General features: G+C 36.8%; 2 protein-coding genes across 3 annotated transcripts in view; one reads left to right on the plus strand and one right to left on the minus strand.

Annotated features, from left to right (window-relative positions):
- The first annotated feature begins 10,236 nt into the window (after nt 1-10,236).
- The window catches only part of LOC138714844 (oocyte zinc finger protein XlCOF6-like), a 110,428-nt gene continuing 95,577 nt past the window's right edge, over nt 10,237-25,087 (plus strand). The window contains exon 1 of the mRNA XM_069847045.1: nt 10,237-10,809. The gene's annotated coding sequence lies outside the window, so the exon portion shown is untranslated. The remainder of the gene's footprint in view (nt 10,810-25,087) is intronic.
- On the minus strand, nt 10,935-24,468 carry LOC138714803 (zinc finger protein 728-like). 2 transcript variants are annotated; one of them, XM_069846954.1, is made up of 6 exons: nt 24,214-24,458; nt 19,101-19,195; nt 18,973-19,011; nt 17,328-17,465; nt 15,820-15,881; nt 10,936-13,077 (listed from the first exon to the last, which is right to left on the minus strand). In XM_069846954.1, exons 1-6 carry the CDS (start codon nt 24,218-24,220, stop codon nt 11,973-11,975), a joined length of 1,446 nt encoding a protein of 481 aa, XP_069703055.1. In that variant the 5' UTR covers nt 24,221-24,458; the 3' UTR covers nt 10,936-11,972. The 2 variants fall into 2 exon arrangements, with proteins under 2 accessions (XP_069703064.1, XP_069703055.1); XM_069846963.1 differs by lacking the exon at nt 18,973-19,011 and having other exon boundaries at nt 10,935-13,077; nt 24,214-24,468.

A 25,087-nucleotide genomic window follows, 5' to 3' on the forward strand; every position in this document is an offset into this window, starting at 1 on the left:
TAGCCTATTTACGATTTATGGTAGACTTGTACTGTTACGCAAATTCAGTACACTTCATCCCCCTCTACGAATGCTTTGATCCCCTCAATGCTCCCGAGCTGTAATTGCCTACGATGTATACAATGATAGTGGCGACAACAGTGCTCAATGGTCATTTAACATTTCTTTCAGAGTTTTTCTGATTTGTTTCCTTTTTTCTGAACACAACACCCATGCCCCAGGCGGGACTCTAATCCACAACCCTTCAGCCCAAGCAGTAAAGATACTCCGTGCCTCTACAGCTTGCGCCACCCAGGCCGGCTAAATTGAACGTGTAGTACCTACTGGCAAATGAAGTTGATGTATTCATTTTGATGTTTTCGTGAAGTGAAGTCGTGCATGAGGGCTGCAGAAAGCGGAAAGGTAGAGCTTATATATATATATATATATATATATATATATATATATATATATATATGCTGTTTTTGAGAATTTAGGGAATTATTTAGTTCGTTATGGAGTTCTTCTGAAACTTGTAGTCTAAATGTCCGAATTGTAATGAGATAATTGGAGCAAGTTGTTTCGTTGTCATAAACATTTACATAATGCGAGGAGACAGAAGGGAGAATGTGGCATTTATTTACTGAGATAATATTTCTTCAAATTTTATCGGTTTCATTGTTAATGTATTTATTAATTTATACTTTATCAATCAATGCACGCTGATCTGTTTTAATTAAGAGTTTTATTTATAGTAGGCTACTAGTAGACTTCAGTTTAAGGTACAGTTGACCGACAGCGACTCGAGTCGGTTTGTCTGTGTTTGTTTTGATGTTCCTTGTATAGAGACGTTGTGACGTATTAATGAGTTGGTCTGTCAAATTGATGTTCATTTTGTCTTGTGCTCTTGCGGAAGCAAGCACCGTACATTGTGAAGTGAAATCGTGTTTGATGATTGAAGAAGCGGAGAGGTAGAGTTAATAACTAAGATTTGAGTTATTTTTGAGAATTGGAATAGTTACTTAGTTCGTCATTGAGTTGTCGGAAACGTGTATAAGTGTCCGATGGAATAATTAAAACTATAGTGGATTGATGTTCATGTTGTAGAGAAGTACAGGTATGTTTAGATTGGACATTTTGTAGCAGAAGACAGTTGGTTGAAGTAGGCCTAAGCGTTGTTGCTGAGATCGGTTGGAAAAACGAAATGCGAATGTGGACGGGTGGTCAGTGGATTTTTGGGGGCGTAGAAAGAGGAAGTACTCAGATTATAAATTTTATTGCAATGGATCAATGATATTCGAGAGTAGGTATCTACTGTATATTTTGCAAGGTAGGCCTACAAATACAATGAATGGTTATTGGCAGGCGTAGGCCTGAAAGGAAAAGGTATTGAACATTAAAACAACAACAAACCTTCTCCTCTCTTACAAACATCTCAACAAACAAACAGGGGTGCACACATTCGCATACATTGACGTACGTTCGCGCAAAAACATTTTCAACGATAACTTCGAAACGACGCGTCAAAAGACATATGTAGATTGTTTAACAAAAAGGGCTCCTTATTGTTAGATTTATCACCCTTTAGAGTTTGTCGCAGAGATTTTGAATCACTCTGTAGTGTAGCCTAGTTAATATTGTTGTACAGTAATATCACAGTCTATGTATTAGACTGTTGTAATATCCTAATGGATATTAGGAAACATTATATTCATAGAAGCTTCTGAGAAGTGGCTATATTAGTCTGATCTGACATTTCAATAAAATGTGAATTAACAGAATTCTTCTTTCATGTAAGAAGTTTGTGTTTTCTCTCCCTAAAAAAAGTCTAAAAATCTGAACGGGCCCCCCACTTGACTGGTGTCCCCTCTCCTATGGGCGGCCATGTGTATACGAAACAAATGTCCGCAAGATGAACTTAAAATATAATGAAGATATAATACATTAAATCCTAGACTTATTCGATTTGTATGTAGGGATGTGAAAAGATGTGAACTGTTCATAAACAGTACGTAACTCCATTAAAATAACGAGTAAATTGGGCCAATCTGCCATCTTCCCATAATACAGGTCCAGGGAACACACTTTCCCGTTAGTGTCTATCATAAGAAAACTTGAAGATTTAATAATTAAAATATATGTACTGTATATATTAAAAAAAATTATAAAATAGTTATATTACCGGTTCTTCTGTATGGTTGTGAAACTTTGACTCTCACTCTGAGAGAGGAACATAGGTTCAGGGTGTTTGAGAATAAGGTGCTAAGGAAAATATTTGGGGCTAAGCGGGATGAAGTTACAGGAGAATGGAGAAAGTTACACAACACAGAACTGCACGCATTGTATTCTTCACCTGACATAATTAGGAACATTAAATCCAGACGTTTGAAATGGGCAGGGCATGTAGCACGTATGGGCGAATCCAGAAATGCATATAGAGTGTTAGTTGGGAGACCGGAGGGGAAAAGACCTTTAGGGAGGCCGAGACGTAGATGGGAGGATACTATTAAAATGGATTTGAGGGAGGTGGGGTATGATGATAGAGACTGGATTAATCTTGCACAGGATAGGGACCGCTGGCGGGCTTATGTGAGGGCGGCAATGAACCTTCGGGTTCCTTAAAAGCCATTTGTAAGTAAGTAAGTATATATTTGGTAATGTATGTGCCCTGCATCTCTATTGCGGGAAGATAGCTTAGCCGATGCTGGTTCTAAAACAGCTGCATTTCCAATATTTATGTGGAGTCGGATGTACTGTATAAGAAATACCTACAGTACCTAAGAATAGCAATTGTCCACCGCTGTGGAGTAACGGTTAGCATGCCTGATCGTGAAACGAGCGGGTCCGGATTCAAATCCTGGTTGGGGCAAGTTATCTGGTTGAGGTTTTTTCCTCTACCCATTAAGAGCAAATGCTGGGTAACCTTCGGCGCTGGATCCTGGACTCATTTCGCTTGCATATCATTCAGACGCTAAATAACCATAGCAGTTGATAAAGCGTCGTAAAATAACCGATTAAAAGTAGAATGGCAATATTTTCCGAAACGCGGCTAAATATCGTATTTTAATTGTTAAACAGAAATTTAAAAAAAGTCACACAGGACTACTGACAACAATGGTTGCTAGAGAAGCAGCAGCATTGATCACGTGACAAAATTAAAATGTAGTCTAGTCTTAAAATTGACAGTTCGCTTTGTAAACTTTGATTGAGTTGACATACAAACATAAACGTGACAACCTAACCTTCACTGTTATAGAATTACTGTATTTAAAAACCCAAAACTAAACCACAAGTATTTAGTTCGACCACCAACTCTGTATTTACTTTTTATTTTATTACAAAATTCTGTACGATATTAAACATTCCTAAACCTGAAGTTCATTTGAATCAACGTGTTACCATGGACTAACCGGTGGTCTATTATTTCGATTTGCAGTATTTTTTTTATCCCGCCATTAGTTTTGAGTCATTCTTGCTCGGAACTATGTGCATTGGCATGTGCAGAATGAGTAACGTCGAAGACGTCACTGAAATGGAAATGTGAAAATATTCATAAAAATTGAATGCGAATGATAGATCGACATTGAGATCTATATTGAGTATTGGGTGTGGGGGTGGGGGTAAGTACCGTATAACGTCCAAATAGTTTGAGGTAATCGGGTTTGGTATACGGAACCACAATGTATAAAAAATTTCTCAATTTACGAAGTTATAGTATGTTTTTATGTCAGTTAATACTTCCAGGCGATTTGTTTTGTTTACGAACGCCCTGCTAGTTACGCGAAGGTCAAAGCTTGGGGGGGGGGGGGGACTGCCTATCGTTCAGGCTTACTACGAATGTTTTTGTGATGTAACTGGTAAACAAATAATTTAACGTATATCCAAACACAATCGCATTTTTTAGCGATTTAATTATTTATTTTGTACTGTAGTGCGTTTGAATTTCAAACAGTCTACATTTTTTCTCATAAGTATGGTAGACTACAATGAAACAAAATAATTTAAAGTAATGTTATCTAAATTATCAAGATAAAAAAAAGCTATAGCATTCACTTCTAAATATTATAAATGAATTGACATTTAAATATTGCTACTGAAATGAAACAAACATACAAAGAATACAATAATTTCTCAATTGTTAACAAAAGTAAATATTTTCATAACTAGTGTAGAATTTCTTTTATAAACGTTGCAACACATTACGAACGAAAGAAACGTCACTTTACGGTCCGCGATCCTCGGTTCGATGAGGAAGAGACCGAGTCTTTGGCATACAGCAACGAACGTTAGTCTAGTTAGAATCCCACGATTTGGAAATAGTAGCCAATAGAGCTTCCTTTGTCAAGATTGCAGATTCTCTTGCTGTTCCGTACATTAAATGAATATCGGCCAATTCAGCATCAGTGAATCCTTCCATTACGCCACAGGAGTTCCTCCAAGGTTAATGACCCGTAACTCAGTGTGTTTATGCTGGAGTACATGTGATCGAAAGAGTGCGTATGGTTAAATTGACAGGCGTTTCATGGTACCATTATTCATAAAACATTAGACCGTAAAATACGGAACACATCTATAGGGAAATTATCAAAGCAAGGGAAAAGTAAATAGATTGATTTACATATATTTTTCTTAAATATTTGAACTATAACCTTAACACTTGCCTGAGAGATGACAATGAATACTAATTAATAATAATTGAACAAGCTTTCTTTTGACCTGGCATTGTAGAATTCCACACAGAACCTGAATTTACTTACTGGCTTTTAAGGAACCCGGAGACTCATTGCTGCCCTCACATAAGCCCGCCATTGGTCCCTATCCTGAGCAAGATTAATCCAGTCTCTATCATCATATCCCACCTCCCTCAAATCCATTTTAATATTATCTTCCCATCTACGTCTCGGCCTCCCTAACGGTCTTTTTCCCTCCGGCCTCCCAACTAACACTCTATATGCATTTCTGGATTCGCCCATACGTGCTACTTGTCGTGCCCATCTCAAACGTCTGGATTTAATGTTCCTAATTATGTCAGGTGAAGAATACAATGCGTGCAGTTCTGCGTTGTGTAACTTTCTCCATTCTCCTGTAACTTCATCCCTCTTAGCCCCAAATAGTTTCCTAAGCACCTTATTCTCAAACACCCTTAACCTGAAATTACTGCTACTAAATATTGATCTATGAGGCCAATGCTGTTGGTTAATATTTGACTGCATTGATAGTATTTTATTCACAATGTAATAATATGTTCATCGTCTGAGGGCCGCCCCTGAATTTAATACACGTCGACAATCGCTTGTTTGACGCAAAGAAGCGGATATAATGTTTTTTCAAAAAGAATTCGTACGCAAGGCTGCAGGGCCATCGGCGTAGCTCAGTCGGCTAAGGGTACGTACACGTTGGAGCGACGATAAATGATAAAAGAAGCAGCGATGCTATATCAGGGAGAATTGAAGCATGCGTTGTTATTGAGGTGTGCATATTGGAGTAACGATAAAAGCGACGAAAAAACAAAGTTCCATTTTCTTCGCTCTTATCGTTCATATGATCTCTGATTAAGATAATATTAATCTGTTTAAATACCGGTGATTATCAACATATCCGAATATTAATCGATTTTTTATTATTTCGGGTTATTAAATTAATTGTTGCAGATATTGACAAATTGATCAGTTGTGTATTTATTCGTCATATGTTATGTGATCACAAGAACCAATCACAACACAACGAATTTATACTATCTTTGGGATGAGGAACGGGTTTAATTTTGTACGTATTTAAGTTATATTAACCTCGAACTTGGCAGCTGATACTTTCCATATATCTTCTCTCATTAAGTGGATGCATAGAATATCTTCTACTGACAAATCAAAATGTTCGCTTCCCGCGTTCTCGTTGCTCCGATATGAACACTTGATTCTTTGATAATACCAAAGCGTCGCTAGATCGTTTCTCTTATCGTTTATCGTTGCTCCAACGTGTACGTACCCTTAGGCGCTTGCCTGCCGTTCCGGAGTTGCGTTAGGCGCGGGTTCGATTCCCGCTTGGGTTGATTACCTGGTTGGGTTTTTTTCCGAGGTTTCTCCAAACCATAAGGCGAATATCAGGTAATCTAGGGCGGATCCTCGGCCTCATCTCGCTATCACCAATCTCATCGACGCTAAATAACTTAGTAGTTGGTACAACGTCGTTTAAAAAAAGCACAAGCCTGCAGCGTCACATTTTTGTCGCTGTGTAGGCCTTCTAGCTACATATAACCTGGGGAATTGCTCGATTTATTTGATAATAATTGAATATTATGAAGGGACCCTAATTATTGCAGTGTCGGAGCGAGGCCTAGCGTGTACACGGATAAATGTGTTTTATTTCCTTCTTAGGCCAAGACCCTATGCATGTTTCAGGAAGTAAATCCTGAGAAAACAAAGTATAGGCCTATGATTATATCTCGTGTCCAGAACATAGTACGAAATAGAAATATAAAAATTGAAAATGTATCCTTTGGAAAGGTGAAAAAATTCAAGTAGGCCTACGCCCTACCTTAGGGCAACAGTAACAAATGACATTTAAGAGGAAATTAAACGGAGAATAAATATGGGAAATGCCTGTTATTATTCGGTTGAGAAAAATCTGTAAAAGTTACTGACTCCTGCTCCAGAGCAACTGTCATCTGCTCTAGTCTTGGATGATTTCACCTAGGTCGGTCACCACGATAAAAAAAAATTAGATTATGCTGCAGTTTAACTTTACATCGCTAAAAGTAGCAATCGTATCTTGTGACTAATTAAACACACAATAAGAAAGAATAAATAGCTAACTTTGTTAGCTCTGTGGTAGCGCGTCTGCCTCCAGACTAACCGGCCCGGGTTCGATTTCCGGCGAGGTCAGAAATTTTCATGTAAAATGTCTACTTCTGGACTAGGAGAGATGGCGGTGCACAACTTCTAAGCTAGATTGTGCACCAATATGTCTGGGTTAAATCCAAAATTTCTCCGCAGTTCATATGAAGATAAGGCATAAACATGCGTCACTGTTGATAGTGATTCGTACGTCAGATGGGGACGTTAAGCCTGGCGCCCCCTTGGTGTCATTCTACAGGAGTAGACTACGTGCTGGCACCGGGTTTTCCCCTTCTCTCTTATCTTCATCATCACTCATCCCATACACTACACTTACACGAACACTTACACATACCTCATCCTAGCGCATGACATAACTCTCCACAGAAACACATCATGTACAGCGTGGCCCGCCGAAGTGGTGTGCAACTAGAACATGGGTCACAGTCCTATCATCTATTCGCAATATGCGAAACCCGAATAAGGTAAAGTGAAGTGGGAAGGCATTGGACGGACATACATACATACATACATACATACAATATTTCTTCACAAGTGATGGAATGGGCATGTGGAAGCCCTTTTGAATAGAACTACACGTGGAGACATAACACAATGGTTTAACATAGGAAGAGATTGACGTGGGTTTAAATTATCTATATGCTATTACAAGAAAATAATTGATTTAGAGATCATAAACCCATGTCATGCCAAGAAAAAAAAATGAATGACAAAGATATGATGTTTAAAAATTCCAAGAACTTGCCATCCGTTCAAATTTCACTCGCCAAAATTTTTAGTAGCCCAAAAATTGGCAAATCGTCTGCAGCATGTGTCACACAGGGCTCCGAGTAGCCCAATCCGCGACTATTCGCCCAATCTTGCAACCCTGCGGCGGTGTATGCTGTTGTAGACCAACGAGCTCGTTGCTGTACACATCAGGAGCAACTGGTCGAGTTGCATGGCCTCTACAGCAGTTTGCTACGTGCTTACAACAGAATACTTACCTTTACTGATAGATTGAACCTATATGAATTCTCTCGTACATACTGTATCAATGTTACGATACCTACGAATGAAACTGTATATTCGACATCTTTTTTACGCATGACATGCGTATGGTTTCATGCTGTTTCGTGCAAGAATGGTTCATGATCACATGAGCAGTAGGCCTATATTGCTCAACTTTTGGAGTGGGGGGCTAAAATATTGTTAAAATACATTTTGAAAAGTTAAAAATTATTTTCCTTTATTTTATGACTAATTGAATACAAAATGTTAATTCAAATTTTTTTATATAGGCCTATCAATTCTGAAACGTAGTATGGTTTCTGTTATTATGAAGTAACGCAGTGGCACTTGACTGGAGTCATTGGCCGTACAATGTAGTAATAAGTAATCATTGAAAAAAATTTCTTACAAAATACTTCATAACACGTTGCTAAGTAAAAAAAAAAAAAAAAAAATAGCAACGTGTTTTCCATTTTATTTAACAATAAATGCAAACTTTTGCGTACAAGTATCGAATAATGGCCTTTGCAACGAAAGTAGATAAAATAATAATAAAATTGTTACCACCATAGTAGGCCTAACCGGAAACATAATAGGTACTTTTATGCTAATACAGAATAAATATTACATTAAAATGTTATCTTCCAAATAATGATAAAAATTATTGGGTGCCATTTAAAAATGTTCTCTATGACGTCATATTTCGCACAAGTCTCAAAAACATTCTCTTCTAAATGTAAGATTTGGCGTGTCTGAGCGTTTTGTCCAGAATTCTCTCATTCAATTTTTATTGCAATAATACCCTACGTTACTTTTGAAACAACGTGTACAAAGTGACAAGTTTTTTTTCTATAAGTTTTCATTTACAGCAGCCATTCGAGAGCAAAATGGTTTGCTAAAATTAATGAATTAACACACACAGACAGGCATATATTCAACAGATTATAAAAAAACACACTCACTCTGTCTTTTGCGTGGTCGCGCACACACACGCAGTGGGAGGGAGAGAGATAAATACATACGTATGATTGATTAGGCTATGTTAGTCTGATCTAGGATTAGTCTATAATTGTAGCACCTTACTAGTTAACTCTACTACAAAGCACAAAATAGAAGTACTGTACTGTAATTTATATGTCCGAAGCAAGCATTTTTTTTAATTACCTGACAATAAGATGCATGTTTTCACTAAAAGCTTTACATGTTAAGTTAATTCACTTCTAAAATGGCTCGTGCTGTCTTCACACTAAATCTGGAGCTTCTTTGGGGCCAAATGCATTTCCCTCGGGAGAAGATCCTTCAGTTGATGCGTTGCTATGAGGTAGGCACGAAAACTTTTCCATCTTGAAATGAGGCGCACTATTTTTTAAATCAACACACATAAATGATTATGAATACCAATCGGTAGAAACCAATAGATTGCGCGATGTTGAAAAGCAGCCAATCACTAAATCGCGCGGATAAATCTTGTTGATGAAACTTTATAACAATACCAACCTGGGATACACAAAATTTCGTTCGATTTACAGTTTGACACGATATGAAAATTAAAACAAAATACATTTAGGCAATTCGGTAATAGAACATAGACCGGGAAATGAGATTTGATTCCGGGACTGTCCCCAAAAGGTCATCTTATGACATATGAAACTATACACTGTACATAAGACTTATGTACAGTGTATAGTTTCATTGGTTCTTTTCAAGTTGGTACTTTAGCATGGAAATAGTCTACCTTGTTAGTTAAGGAGAGTGAATGAGGGAATTACACAGTTTATCAGTTATTTATGTTGAAAATTAACGAAAAATTCTTGTAAAAAAATACATTTAAAACAAATATAACTTTAACCCACGCTTCTTGTCATTGTTGACAGTTAAAATTAACGTAGGAGTGCAGATATTTTTTTTTCGTGAACCAGCCAAAAAATGAAAAAAACACCACTTCTAATTGGCTGATAGTTGATATTAATAACAATTGGCGAACGTTTTTATAAATGTCGGACTTCGTTTTCTTAATTTGTTTAAATTAATTTTAGATTTTGACTGCTGATAGATATGAATTAGATCACACGTAGTACTAACTAAACTACATTGTTGCATGGGTCGAATGTATAAAAAGTGAGCTGCTTTTAGTGTTTGTGAACGAAAGTACGAACGTCGGATTGGACAAATTTCTGTGCGTATCACCTTCATTTAAGAACTTGGCAATAACAATATTTACACTAAACTGTACGTTTCTTGTTAGGTGCGTGTGTGCGTAATTAATTCAGTTGTGAGTCGATTGAAAATATATCTTCCTTATTTCATTTTAATGAATTTTAATGAGCTTGTATGGATAGGTCTATGCTATTCTGTTTGCTTTCGTAAAAAAAAAAAAAAAAAAAAAAAAAAAAAAAAAAAAAAAAAAAACTTCTTGGGGGGGGGATGTCGAAGTTTCATCAAATTTTCCTTATATCTACATTGGAAGAATTTATGCGCTTTGTGTAATTAAATAAGCAAGACATTGTGTTCAACTTTAGGCCTACAAATTTGCGTAGAAATAAAATATGGAAACTTTACTATTCTCACAAGAAATTATTGCACAGTAGTCTACAAGAGAATAGTTGAAACAATGAATTTTTTGTGGGTCAGCTCTCTGTGTCGTGAATAATTTTGCCACATTTCTTTGAAGATAAATTTCTATTATATTGTGAGCAGTTTAATCGTGAGACTATTTTTCGAAATCGGGCTTAAGTGACTATTAAGACTTTGTAAATTAAGGAAAGCTAACGCCAAAATTAGTTTCGTGTCTACTTCGAGTATTTAATATGAAAGAACAATACATCTTTAATTGGGAATAGTGGACAAGTAACAAAAGAACTGGATTGGTGTGGAAGAAATCAGTGCAGACAGATTAAAGACATTAATCGTTTCACGTTATACGACGACACCTGGATCTTCGCAACACCAAAGAAGAGGAAGTCACGAGGAGTTAGAAATCAAATTGGTGAGTGTTAAAGTTGTATTTAAGTTATTTAGGCTATGATTTCTGTTCATAAGCATTTATTATTACACCATATTTAATGTGTTTGATTTCAATGCCACATCATTGATGATAGTTTTCTGTGCTTCAATTAATGTTGTTGCAATGTTTTTTATGGTCTATGTGAAATTTTATTTAATAATGTGAAGATACAGTTAGGTTATTTTTGCTTAGCATACCATTGATCACAAGTGTCATTCCGCTGTTACGAACTAAAAAAACACTTCAATAAAATAATATAGTAATTCGTCAGTCATAGGCTACATTTAGGCAGGCCTAGGCCTATTACTTTAACACTCATTGGGCCTACGTTTCCACACGTATAGCTTTGATGCTTTAAATCCGTGTGAAAGGTTGGGTCAGACTATCAACACTTAGATCTGTGGATCTGATTGCTTGCGGTGGAAAACGAGAAAACTAAAATAAACGAGGGGCAGAGAACCAGCAAAAATCTAAATAAAGTTGATTTTATTGATACAATAATAGTTCACATACATATTGAGAGCGGACAATTATATCTTTAGAGAAAGAATTACTTCTGTTCATTGATTAAAAAAAAAAAAAAAAAAAAAACTCATCAAACTTGAAGCAAAATATTAACAGGAAATATTTATTAGAAATTAAAGTTCTTTCAAGCTTGCAAATACAAAAACAAATAATATACACAAATTATAAAATTATATTCATAGAATAGTCCAACATTCATATAGAAAGACATGTTACTACTTATCAAACATTTTTCCACTTTTCTTCATTGAAAAGTAGGCCTATTAACTGAGGAAGTGCGCTTAGCTGTACATGCATTGGCATAATCAGAAAACGTTTGAAATAAGCCACTTGACATTCTACTGCTCGGACAAATAGTGTGTCAAGACACTTTAGGCATTAAATTGGGTGAAACGAGCGTTGAGCGGATTCCGTCGATTTTGGAAAAGACACCGACGTACTTGAACTGCCGACATAGAAAACAAAAAATCACACTCAATCGCTTTCACCTTCATCTTGAAGGGATAATAAAAGCCTAAACTAACCTAAGTGCGTCGGTGTCTATTCCAAAATCGGCGGAATCCGCTCAACGCTTGTTTAACCTTAAAATTGGAAAGCCAATATATATCTGAAGAGGAACTCTAGGTATCAGTCTTGTTGACAGCAGCAGGCGTGCTACTAACGTCTGCTGACTGATATGTCTTCCCTGCATGTATGCGTACATGAAGTCTGAGATAATGCAAATGCCTGAAATCCTTGCCGCAAATGTCGCATTTGAAGGGTTTTATCCCTGAATGAACACGTATATGATTTTTTAGAAAATTTGGATCTCTGGAACCCTTTCCGCAAATAAGGCATTTGAAAGGTTTTTCTCCGCTGTGAATTTGCTTATGGCGTTTTGGAAACTTGGGGTCTACAGATCTCTTACCGCAAATGTCACATTTGTAGGGCTTCTCCCCTGTGTGAAGGTACATGTGATGTCTCTGCAGATATGGATTTTTAAATTGGAGCTTACATATATCACATTTGGTAGACTTTTCCGGATTGTGAGTCTGCATGTGACCTTTAAGGCCACCCGCATGTCTGAACTCCTTTTGACAGATTTCGCATTTGTAAGGCTTGTCTGTCGTGTGAATGAGTAAATGGCCTTTAAGAACGCTAGCATATCTAAATTCCTTGCCGCAAATTTCGCATTTGAATGGGTTCTCCCCCGTGTGAATGCGCATGTGAACTTTAAGACTATCCATAGCCCTGAGACCTTTACCACAAACGTTACATTTATAAGGATTCTCTTGAGTATGCACCCTTATGTGACGAATGATCTTGTGCTTCGTAGTGAATCCCATCCCACAAACATCACATATGAAGGGTTTCTTGCCTGCGTGATTGAGCATGTGTTCTTTAAAAGTTTCTGGGTTTTCGAAAACAATCTTGCAAATGTAACATTTTAAAAGCTTCTCGCCCGTGTGAGTTAATGAGTGTCTTCGAAGGTGATGTCTCTGAGCAAAAGTCTTCTCACAAATGTTGCATTTGAAAGGCTTGTTCAGTGAATGAATTCGCAAGTGTTTTCTGAGATACCGCTGTACTGTGAAGATCTTGCCACAAATTTGGCACTTCAAGTCTGTAGAGTTCTCTGTGGCACTATCATTCTGATTCGTTGACCTTCCTTGAGCTTGTGAGCGGTTGGCCATTTTGTAAACTTGTACGGATGTGTTACTCTCATCATGGCCATGTGTCTGCTCCGACCTGTAAATCAATAAGCATATGTGGTTACAAGGCAGTATTATATTGGAGACGAATTAATATTATTGTAACATACCTATTGCTCTGTAACAAGGCCATTATGATGTTATACTGGTCAGAATGTTAGGTTTGTAAACATTTCGTGCTGTCAACATACAGAGTTGACCTGAAGACTTCTTCAGTGTTTTCTTTCCATACAATTAATATACCGGTAACTAAATGTTATTTATTGTTTAATATCAAGAGTGTTGTGTGCATTAATTTCTTCGAATAATAGCCTAAGGCCTAAGTGCAAGAGAAGATCAAGCAACAATAAATGCAAGAAATTTACGACCTCCTTTCCATTCTTGAGTGCAATAATATAGACATAAGGATAAACCTGTTCAGGTACTCAAAGTAAACTACACTAATTTTATACTGCACACTTTTCTACAAGAAGTGTTAGCATTATTTATACATAATGTAAAAACTGGATGCTTGGTCTCTTATATTTTTGTCGCCATTTGGAGTACGATTGTTAGGTGGCTGAAGTGAATGTTAACTTGAGGATAATATAGAAGTTGTAGCATTTTTTGAAGGAGGGCCTGAAGGCTAGCACCTCAGCCTGAGGCTTACTATGCAGTCTCTTTATATTGTGGGATGACTGTTCGAGTCCTTAGGACTGGATTCCTGTAAGTACGTGATTCACTACTTCATGCCATCGTATCGATTCAGTCAGCATCCAGTTCTGACAGAGTCCGCACATATGTGGAAATCGCACCTCCTGATAAAATACTGTCATATGTTGAAAATCACATATTACTGTCTGCGAGCCAGCTCTTAAACTGTGGCAGGAATGCAGCGTGGAACCAATAAGTGGGTGATGATGCAAGACTGTACTATACTAAGCTAAATATATATAACGCGGCAGGAATGCGGCGCGAAACCGATAAGCGAGAGAGTTAATGTTTGTACTATGGAGCGAACATTCATGCACACTCCCTAGCTGGCCTGGCTGTCCCCTTTCCCCACTTCCTCATACCTCAAGGTTTAAGAGCTGGCGCGCACACAGTACTATCGCAAATAATTTCCCATAGGCCTACTGTTTTACTGGTATGAAATTATAATGAAATTGTAAATTATTAAACGTTTCGGTACGAACAGTATTAAAATGTATTTACAGCAGTATCTCACTAGGAAATAGCATATCTTTACAAATCACAATTTTCGAGTTAAGACACTATTTTACTCAGAGTACGAAATGCTCCTCGGTCTCCCTGCGATGTTGTGGACCTCCTTAGATTGATGGCATCTGTTCGAAATTCACGTACTATGCTTTGCTTCATCCGTGGCACTGTAGATACTGAGACTCACCAAGGTGCCATCTGTCTGAGGGAGCTACACTCCCTGGTCTGCTATAGTTCACTATAAGAGCCCCTATACCACCCTAGGATCTGTGCAGCTCCTCCAGACAGATGACATCTGTTGGCGAATCATGTACCACATATGCCTGATCTCCTGGTCGACCTGAAACTATTGATATAAAGTTCAAGGTAATGAAGGCGGAATGAGTGTGACATCCAACGGCGAAAGTTACGCAGCAATTCTGCTTCAAGTAATTGGGGGGGGGGGAACCCCCCCAACCAGATAACTTTTTCCAACCAGGATTTGAACCTGAATCTGCTTGTTTCATGGTCAGACATATTAACAAATATTCCACAGTAGTGGACCAATAGTAGCATTATTTATAATGTAAAAATTGGATGCTCCCTTATATTCACCGCCATTTGGACTACGATAATGAGATACCTGAAGTGAATAATTATTTGAGGGTGGTAAACAGAGGAAAACTGAAATGTTGACGGACTTTATTCTCGAAGCAACATGGAACACTTTTATTAGAGTATTTCAGGTGTTAATTTCAGCCTTGTATGAAAATAACTTTAAGTATACAATCAAAGTAACTTTTAGTGGAAAAATCATCATCATAATTACCAATACACGTACTTTTTGTAAAAGTTTTTAATAGCGTTGTGGTAATTTAGATCAGATTAGAGTAAGTTTTTAGAATATATTCGTCAGCATGTTGTTCTTAAGCAGTATAAATGTTATGGTAAACAAACGTGACAATGACGCTATTTTGGAATCAGCATTAATAAAGCTATCAAAGATTAGAAGGCTTCCATTTGATAAACTGGTGACTAATGAGAATACCTACTGAATGAACAATACATGTGAAACTCTCGAAGCTGTAAACAAAGGAGCGAAGAAAGCAACAATTTGGTCAGGCAGCAAAAAATTCCCAGAATAATTTTCTTTCTGACATCATTGATGAAGTTGACCTGGTTGGCGAGTTGGTATAGCACTGGTCTTCTATGCCCAAGGTTGCGGGTTCGATCCCGGGCCAAGTAGATGGCTTTTAAGTGTGCTTAAATGCGACAGGCTCATGTCAGTAGATTTACTGGCATGTAAAAGAACTCCTGCTGGACAAAATTCCAGCACATCTGGCGACGCTGATATAACCTCTGCAGTTCGAGCGTCATTACATAAACCGTAACATTTTAACATCATTGATGAATAGTTGCTAGTATTTTCATAAAGAAACGTACACTTCACATTCGTATCTGAATTATAAGCCAACTTAAACTCTCTTCTCGACCGGCAATATAACAGATTATTACTGTCAAACATTTTATACTATATAGAAAAGAAACTTGAGCCTACATTGCAACTTTACAAGTCATGTCATTACTTGATTTTACTCACCACTTAGGAAAGTCATCGTACACAGTCATCACTTCTTGTGTAGTCTCCTCCTTCATTCCTTCCTGAAAAAGAAAATTACCGATACCAATGTCATACAATATAATATAATGCTTAGAAGAGCGGGTTGTGAATGCATACAATATTGCAAGACATGCCCTAACATTTTTGACAATATCTACCACAATATTTATGATAGGCTAGGCGTACATAAATTTTATCACTGAATTTTGAAAGAATGCTGAATTGAATGACGTATAGTTCACTTAATTTTGGATATTCATTTGTTCGAAACAATTTTTTTAAATTGGAATTATGCTTTTGGGTAATTCACTGTGTTCTGGAACTGACATTTCCAACGTTTTGGAACTATATAGAGGTTCCATCATCAAGGTAAGACCAGAGAAGTCGCTACTCTGTTGGGATTGTCCAACCAGGCTAATCCGGATGACTGAGCAAAGGTTGTAATTGGCTATTGTTCATATGAGAAACTAACCTTTGCTCAGTCATCCGAATTAGGCCGTCGTAACGAGCCCAACAGAGTAGGCAACCTCTCTGGTCTTACCCTGATGATGGAATCTGTATGTAGTTCTGAAACGTTGGAAATTTCAAGTTCCAGGACACGGTGGAATACCTAGAAGCCTAATTCTAATCACTGTCACCGTGAAAGCTTAAAAACGCGTATTTTTTTTTAATTGTTGCACTAAATTGGAAATACACTGAAACATTAGACTACTTAGGTACATTTTCCTGGTAAAGTAATGATGCCATTGGTTCTAAATTTGTATAATATTTTACATAACTATTGCCTTGTGATAGTGAAACTCAGTTTTAATATTTGTAACTTTAAAGTTACTTTTTTTTTTTTTTTTTTTTTTTTCAAACTGAAATATTTAAAATGTCATAAAACCCACAGATATTTCTGAAACTAAGTAAGAAGTGACTTTCATATAGCTGTATGTATATTTTTTATACCACCATGTGGCTTTGTTACTGTTCGCTGACTAATGTAAATCACTGCAGCAGTGAACAAACAATACATGCTGTTGTGCATTTTGTGTTGATGTGGTCATATTTAATCACAAAGCATAAAATTCCCCAATCTAGATATTGTGCAAAGAGTATTTAGTTTAAGATGTTATAACAGAGTCGACTTAATGAAGTTCAAACTTCGGCAGCAAAATCAAGAACAGATTATGTAATTACTAACCAGTACCTGTATAGATTTAATCTGATAGAATCTGCAATATGTAATATCTGCAACATTTGAGAAGAATCTCAATAACACATACTGCTGCACTGTAATACCAGCAATAACTTACTGTCCTCGAACTAAATTGAGACAAACCACACAGGAACAGGAAATATCCGTAACAAGTATCCTTACCAGTTCATCTCTGCTGTGAATAACCCTGAATGTTTTAAGAGAAATTGTGAAAATGACGTCACCTGACGTCAGTACCATGTACCAAAAAGTAAGAATTCAACATATCAAGATCAACACAACCCACCTCAACTTCGCACTTCACAATTGGGAATGCACTAGGAGCCTCATCTTTTTCACATTTGACATCTGACACGTCGTCATAGCTAGGGTCGAGAGGTTCCACCTTGATTTCACTGACATTTACTTCCAGGAAATTTCCTACCTGTGTATCAAAGATCATTAAAGGTAAAATTAGGTAGCTAATGAAAGGAAACATTTTCTTGTTATCATGAAAGCATATAAAAGTAACTATAATAACCAAAGCTCGGATCTTGGGGACTTGTGTGTCGTGTGCTTGAGTAAGGTTACAGGCATAACGTACACAAAGCTCACGCTGCAAGTGCTCAGGGACAGTCGTTTGTACTAAGAAAGTGGTCACATCGAATGGCAAGAAGACGAAAGAATAAACTGTGTCACGTCGAAGCCAATGACATTAAGAGAATTACAGGTAAATGGTCTGTTTGAGGAAACAGAAAATACGTGTTATTCGAATGGGTGTTATGGAAGTTTGAAAATGCATTTCTTAAATTTTAGGTACAGAATTTCGTGGAGGAATTCTGAGGAGATACATTATTTTCTTCTAATGCAGAGTTTATATCTTGTAATTTGTACCACACATAAACTAGAGCTGGAAACGGGCATTCATTGAAAGACATTGCAGTCCTTTAATTGATGGAGAATTTGTCCATAGCCATGGATCAAGTCGTAGAGGGACCTTCCCTAGTAGTGATACACTAATTGAAAACTATTTGCGAGAAAAATTTAGGATATACTTATCTTTCTCAGATACGAGATCTGCTGAAAATCGAACAGGAAACAGTGACAGTGAAATATTCAGTATTTTATTTAGGCCCAAGACTTTATAATAAAATTTCAAACCATTTTCCAAATTTGAAATTTTTAAAATTGAAACTTTTAAAAAAGAATTTTGTAAAATTATCCATGATATATAATAGTAACAAATGTACTTTTTTTACCTTTTATTTCTATCGACTATATTCATGTTTTTATCGAATATCACTGGCTTCTGTCGGATTGTCAATTTATATGAAATGTGTATTTTTCTCTCGTTTTCCCTTTCTTCTTTATTCTTGCTCTTGTGTTGTACTTATTGGTTTGAATTAAGTTGATTACTGTATTTAGTAAACTGTCCTTGTAAATTTTATGTTATATTATTCACTAAGACCACACCGTACACGAGCCTGACTCTTACGGTAGTGGCTAGAAACATTTTTATTTTATAAATGCAATTTGTACTCACTAGGTAGCTAGTTAAAATAAATAAAATAAAAAAATTAAAGTTTGCTCCCGTCACTTCATGTGACGTGGAAATAAGTTTCCTTCGTTTCAAATCATGTTTAACTAACAGACGAAGAATTTATGGGTTCGAAAATCTTCGAATGCATGTAGTCATACACTGTAATGAAATGTACAGAGCAGAACTGTAAATTTGATGTATTTTGCATGTTTATTTATATATATGCTATAAAATTAGATGTTTCAACCTATCATAATATTATCATTATGTTGTTCCACCCAGGAACCACTTTTATAGCAGACCTGACAGTACCTCCGTGCTGGAAGCGGGAGTTTGTTGACATTGAAGTCCGGTCGCTTAGCCACGTTCAAAGACACAAGTCCCCAACTTCCGAGCTTTGATAATAACTTACCACTGGTTCTGGTTTTTCTTTTTCATTTGCATTGTTATTCTGTGGAAACAAATAGGTGAATTACTTGATAGAAGAACATTTATTTTCTTATCAACTAATTATTATTATCATGTTCTGTATTTACATACCACTGGTAAGGGTTCACCTTCTTCTCCATCTGCATCGTCATTCTGTGAAGCCAGTGGGTCGATCTCAGGTTCTTTTTTTACCACATCCATGAGAGCTGGAAAGTAAATCTCTGTAGTTCTGTTTGTCTTGTGTGTAATACTTTATTCAAATTGGGGCTGACTGACATGTCTATATAAAAATACTGAATCTGTTAGCTAGTTTTTAAAGTTCATAATGATAATACTGAATAATTAATTACATTACGTCATTCCTCATGGATGATGAGGTTATGAAAGAAATGACATCCAAATTAATTAATCAAATCGAATCTGTGGTGCATCAATTTTTGGCCTTGTTCACAATTTTCCTCCATTCCACTCTGTCCTCTGTGACTGGTGTTCACCTCCTCCTAGGAAGATGAGGTCCATTTTGACGTGATCTGTTCGCTATGATTTCTGTCTGCCAAGAGGTTTCTGGCCTGGCTCTTCTCTCCATGCACTCTTTAGCAAGGTGTCCTGTCCTAACCCGGCGAATTCGTTTAAAACTGCTGTGATGTCCGGATTCTTATATAACCTATTTTTTTTGTTTTTTTTTTAGTAGGTTATTTTACGACGCTTTATCAACATCTTAGGTTATTTAGCGTCTGAATGAGATGAAGGTGATAATGCTGGTGAAATGAGTCCGGGGTCCAACACCGAAAGTTATCCAGCATTTGCTCATATTGGGTTGAGGGAAAACCCCGGAAAAAACCTCAACCAGGTAACTTTCCCCGACCGGGAATCGAACCCGGGCCACCTGGTTTCGCGGCTAGACGCGCTAACCGTTACTCCACAGGTGTGGACTTTTTTGTTTTCTCTAATTCTCTATATTTCATTTTCATATGAAAGTTAAGAAACTACAAGAGTATTTTCCATGTTTTTTTCGTAATTGTCCAGGTTTCTGCTTCATATAGTAACACTGGTTGAATTATTGTCTTGTAACATCGCAGTTTAGTAGCTACTGATAGTATTTTGGAGGTAATTAATAAAATCTTCAACCAACTCAAAATTAGTATTATCATGCGACAACAGAGTCTTAATAGTTTATTACAATTATCCATTGAAATTTCTCTATATTTGGTTTTCTCAGCATTTGTATGGAGACATAATTCATATGCGTCATTTTTCTTTTAAAGTTTCAATATTCGTGTAATTTCAACCACTGTTTTCTCAGCAAATTAATTGAGTAATATCAAAATTAATGATAAAAGTTAACTCTTAAAATGTCATGACATTGCCCTGTGGTTTTTTTAGTAAATTATTTTACGACGCTTTATCAACAGCTTAGGTTATTTAGCGTCTGAATGAGATGAAGGTGATAATGCTGGTGAAATGAGTCCGGGGTCCAGCACCGAAAGTTACCCAGCATTTGCTCATCTTGGGTTGAGGGAAAACCCCGGTAAAAACCTCAACCAGGTAACTTGCCCCGACCAGGACTCGAACCCGGGCCACCTGGTTTCGCGACCAGACGCGCTGACCGTTACTCCACAGGTGTGGACACCCTGTGGTTGCCACAGTACTAGTATCTCAGCAATTATGATAAAAAACTGAGTATTTAAGAAATTAATAATGTTACGGTATGTATTATCTAATATTCAAATTGAACATCTTACGAACGAGTTTTGTTTCATAATGAACATTAATTGCAGATATACAGGGTGGCCCACTTAACTCTTTCACCTCTGACAGCGTGTGAAATATTTCAGATATACACAAACCGACAATTACAAGTTGAATTACATCAAAGGGGACATCTGATACACATAATGTATTTTTTGTACATGAAATAATTTTCAGGATATTTGAGTAAACTTTCTGTTTTTAAATGGAAACCAACTATGTTTTATATTGCAATTGATGCGTTATCGCTTACTAATAATAACTGGCTACTTTACTGACTGTTTGAAAGTCAATGGTAAGAGTAAACATAAGCGATGTGTGACCAAGGATCGAAGAGAGGGAGGATAATTAGATTTGTGCATCAATTAGCCTAAATCAGAACTGCAATGTACTGTCCTCTGATTGAGGTTCTGGCTGATAATGTACATTTCACTTGCCATTTTCTCCAAATATATCAGTCCCCTAACTGCCCATTGTGCAACTCAAACCAAGAAATGGATTCGGAACACCTCAAAATCTGTGCTTCAGTGGCTGGCCATGATAATATCTTTGAAAAATATTGGAGTGCAAGAGGTCAAATGACTTTATTGTCAAACGCCTGGCATTAGAAAAAAACAACAACAACACTTCACTTGACGATATGTGTCAGAGAAAGAATAATCATTTGTATGCATCTGAAGTTTGACTAATGTAATATGCAGCTAATCGGGACGTATGCAATGGAGGAGAAAATGAACTGACCACCCTACCCCATTATCTCCTGGCCTAGTTGTCTCATAAGTGGTGCCTTGTTGGTGTTGTATGTGAGGTTCAGATCTGTCTTCGGACAGTTGATTAGACACCAACAATGTACTGTACATTTTAATACTATGGAAATATTGCACATGGTGAAGTGAGACATAAAATTAGTGTACAATAAAAAGTAAACAGCCTAATCTCCAAAAAAAAAAAAAAAAAAAAAAAAAAAAACACAGCAATCAGATTTCTCGCCAATGTCTTATTGTTCAATTGTTCAGTACAGAACTGAAGAAATAAGGGTTGTATTGGGTAGTGTACATTAAAGCCCGAAAGTCTTGTCACCCTCCCCATTATTTGTATGTTGATATGCATCCATTTTGAACATGTCACAGCAGATGTGTGGCAATGGTTGATACTTTACATTCCAGCTTGTTTAGTGATCCAGATCATCAGTATGGCACCATCATTGTTGCGACACAAAATGATGTGGCACCATGTCCTGTGTGAAATTTTCCGCAGCAAAGGCAGTGTGATTTCCCTGAATGCCTACCTGACAGCTTGCTTCAAATCTTCAATTGTCTGGTATCGATGTTTCCAGACATGCAGCTTAATTATTCCCCAAAGGGAAATCACACTGCCTTAGCTTCAGAATGTACCTAACGGTCATGAATTGCTCTTGCATGGCTACATAAGATAGGTATTATCGCCGCGGCCTCATAGTTAACATGCCGGCATCATACAATAACATGCGGTGTGCTTTTAAAACATAATTTTGCCGACCGATTGTCGCTCTGTAGGTTTCACTCTAAGCGTCACGTTATCACGTCTACTTCCTCGATAGTTTGTTATATTGTTAAATGGCTATTATTATTATTATTATTATTATTATTATTATTATTATTATTATTACTTACTGGCTTTTAAGGAACCCGGAGGTTCATTGCCGCCCTCACATAAGCCCGCCATTGGTCCCTATCCTGAACAAGATTAATCCATTCTCTATCATCATATCCCACCTCCCTCAAATCCATTTTAATATCATCTTCCCATCTACGTCTCGGCCTCCCTAAAGGTCTTTTTCCCTCCGGCCTCCCAACTAACATATGCATTTCTGGATTCGCCCATACGTGCTACATGCCCTGCCCATCTCAAACGTCTGGATTTAATGTTTCTAATTATGTCAGGTGAAGAATACAATGCGTGCAGTTCTGTGTTGTGTAACTTTCTCCATTCTCCTGTAACTTCATCCCTTTTAGCCCCAAATATTTTCCTAAGAACCTTATTCTCAAACACCCTTAACCTATGTTCCTCTCTCAAAGTAAGAATCCAAGTTTCACAACCATAAAGAACAACCGGTAATATAACTGTTTTATAAATTCTAACTTTCAGATTTTTTGACAGCAGGCTGGATGATAAAAGCTTCTCAACCGAATAATAACAGGCATTTCCCATATTTATTCTGTGTTTAATTTCCTCCCGAGTATCATTTATATTTGTTACTGTTGCTCCAAGATATTTGAATTTATCCACCTCTTCAAAAGATAAATTTCCAATTTTTATATTTCCATTTCGTACAATATTCTCGTCACGAAACATAATCATATACTTTGTCTTTTCGGGATTTACTTGCAAACCTATCTCTTGCTTATTATTATTATTATTATTATTATTATTATTATTATTATTATTATTATTATTATTATTATTATTATTATTATATACGAGTACGTTGACATTCTTAACTCTTAATAATAACTCTTTAATAATAATTTTTAATCACATACCTTAATGTTCGTCCTCAGCACAAGACATTGCAACCTCGGTTTTAGTCCACATGGATTAGACAAGTAGGCGTCATTTTATAATGGAAGCAGCTTATTGGTTGCAATATTGAAATTGAGGCGAGTGATTGGAGCGGCGACACAAGAAATTGAAAACAGTAATACAATTAAATTTCAAAGACCTGCCGAATGTTACTCACGAGGTCACTCAAAGACCTGCCGAATGTTAAGCATGAGACCGCGGCGATAATACCGGTAGTAGCGTATATTACAAGAAATGAAATGAAATTTATAGAATAGATGTTGAGTGGGGCATTTCACATAGCATACCTGCACAAGTAACAATTTGGAGGATACAGACTATAAATACCTTTATATAATTATTCAGAGGCGTCGTCCAGAACTACGCGACTTTCTAAATTGTATTAAAGTTTGGATAACTTATGTCAAAAACTCTTTGCAATTGTGACGACGTCCTGCAATTATATCTAATTTATTTGTATCACAGGAATTCAATTTTTTTTAGTTGGTTATTTAACGGCGCTGTATCAACTATCAAGTTATTTAGCGCCGATGAAATTGGTGATGACGAGATGGTGTTTCGTGAGATGAGACCGAGGATTCATCATAGATTGTTAGAATTTGTTTTACTTGTGGGAAAACCTCGGAAAACCCTAATGTGGTAATCAGCCCAAACGGAACTCGAACCCACGCTCGAGCGTAGCCCGGGATGAGCAGACAAACATGCTAATTAAGATCAAGTAGAAGCGTGTAATGAGATGTCTGCTTTATATTGCAAGTAGCAAAGAAACATACATTAAAGAACTGCAGAAGAACAATACATGAGATCGATACCGAACATAGGAAAATACACAGTACAGTGTATGCGGAATATTGGCACACTATCACGTGAACAAAATTACAAGCAGTTAAAAAAATTGAAATGATGTAGGTACCTTCCATTTGCAAGCGTTGCTTTCCACAATGAACCGAGCGATAAATAATGCAATATTTCCAAGAATTTCTTCAGACTAGGCCTATAATATTATAATCTTGATTTTTGGGCGATCTTGTTGCAGTGAAGTTGGATGTTGCAGCAGATGGATTGTATTCTATTTGTAATTAAATGATTTTAATATGACCACAATAAATATCATCAAAATTATGCTCCATTTTGGACGCAAAAACAACAAATTCAGCCTACACTAGCAACATTTTTTTTTATTAAATTCACTACTAACGGTTTTACGGACTTACAGTAAACGTTACATAGGTATATTTATTTTTCTTGCAATCTTTTTGCTTTGAATTTATTGTATTTGTCAGCGCTATCCCTTGTAAAGATAGTAACTCTAGTCTCGTTCCCAATGGGTGTGGAAGGAAAGAATTAAAGTAATAGAATGATATCAAAATGGTGGTGGGAAGGAAATAAAGACAATTTAAAAAGCAATGTAAATGTAAATGTCGTCAAACCATCACGTATTTATAACTATACGTCGTTCCGTAATGTCTGACAGGCGACGTAAAATATTTTTAGTTGGTTATTTAACAACGCTGTATCAACTACTAGGTTATTTAGCATCGATGGCATTGGTGATAGCGAGATGAGGCCGAGGATTCGCCATAGTATACCTGGCATTCGCCTTACGATTGATGAAATCTCGGAAAACCCCAACTAGGTATTCAGCCCAAGCATGAATATACAATCTCGATGAAGTACAGTATATCTGAAGACTGGAACATGTATCTTGTCTTTGACATCCTTTCTGTAGTCAAATGAGCCAGTATTATATCCTTGGTCTTGAAGTGCTGTTCATGCCACGTTTGTGG

Source organism: Periplaneta americana, chromosome 2, assembly GCF_040183065.1.
Source record: "Periplaneta americana isolate PAMFEO1 chromosome 2, P.americana_PAMFEO1_priV1, whole genome shotgun sequence".
NCBI classification, from domain to species: Eukaryota; Metazoa; Arthropoda; class Insecta; order Blattodea; family Blattidae; genus Periplaneta; species Periplaneta americana.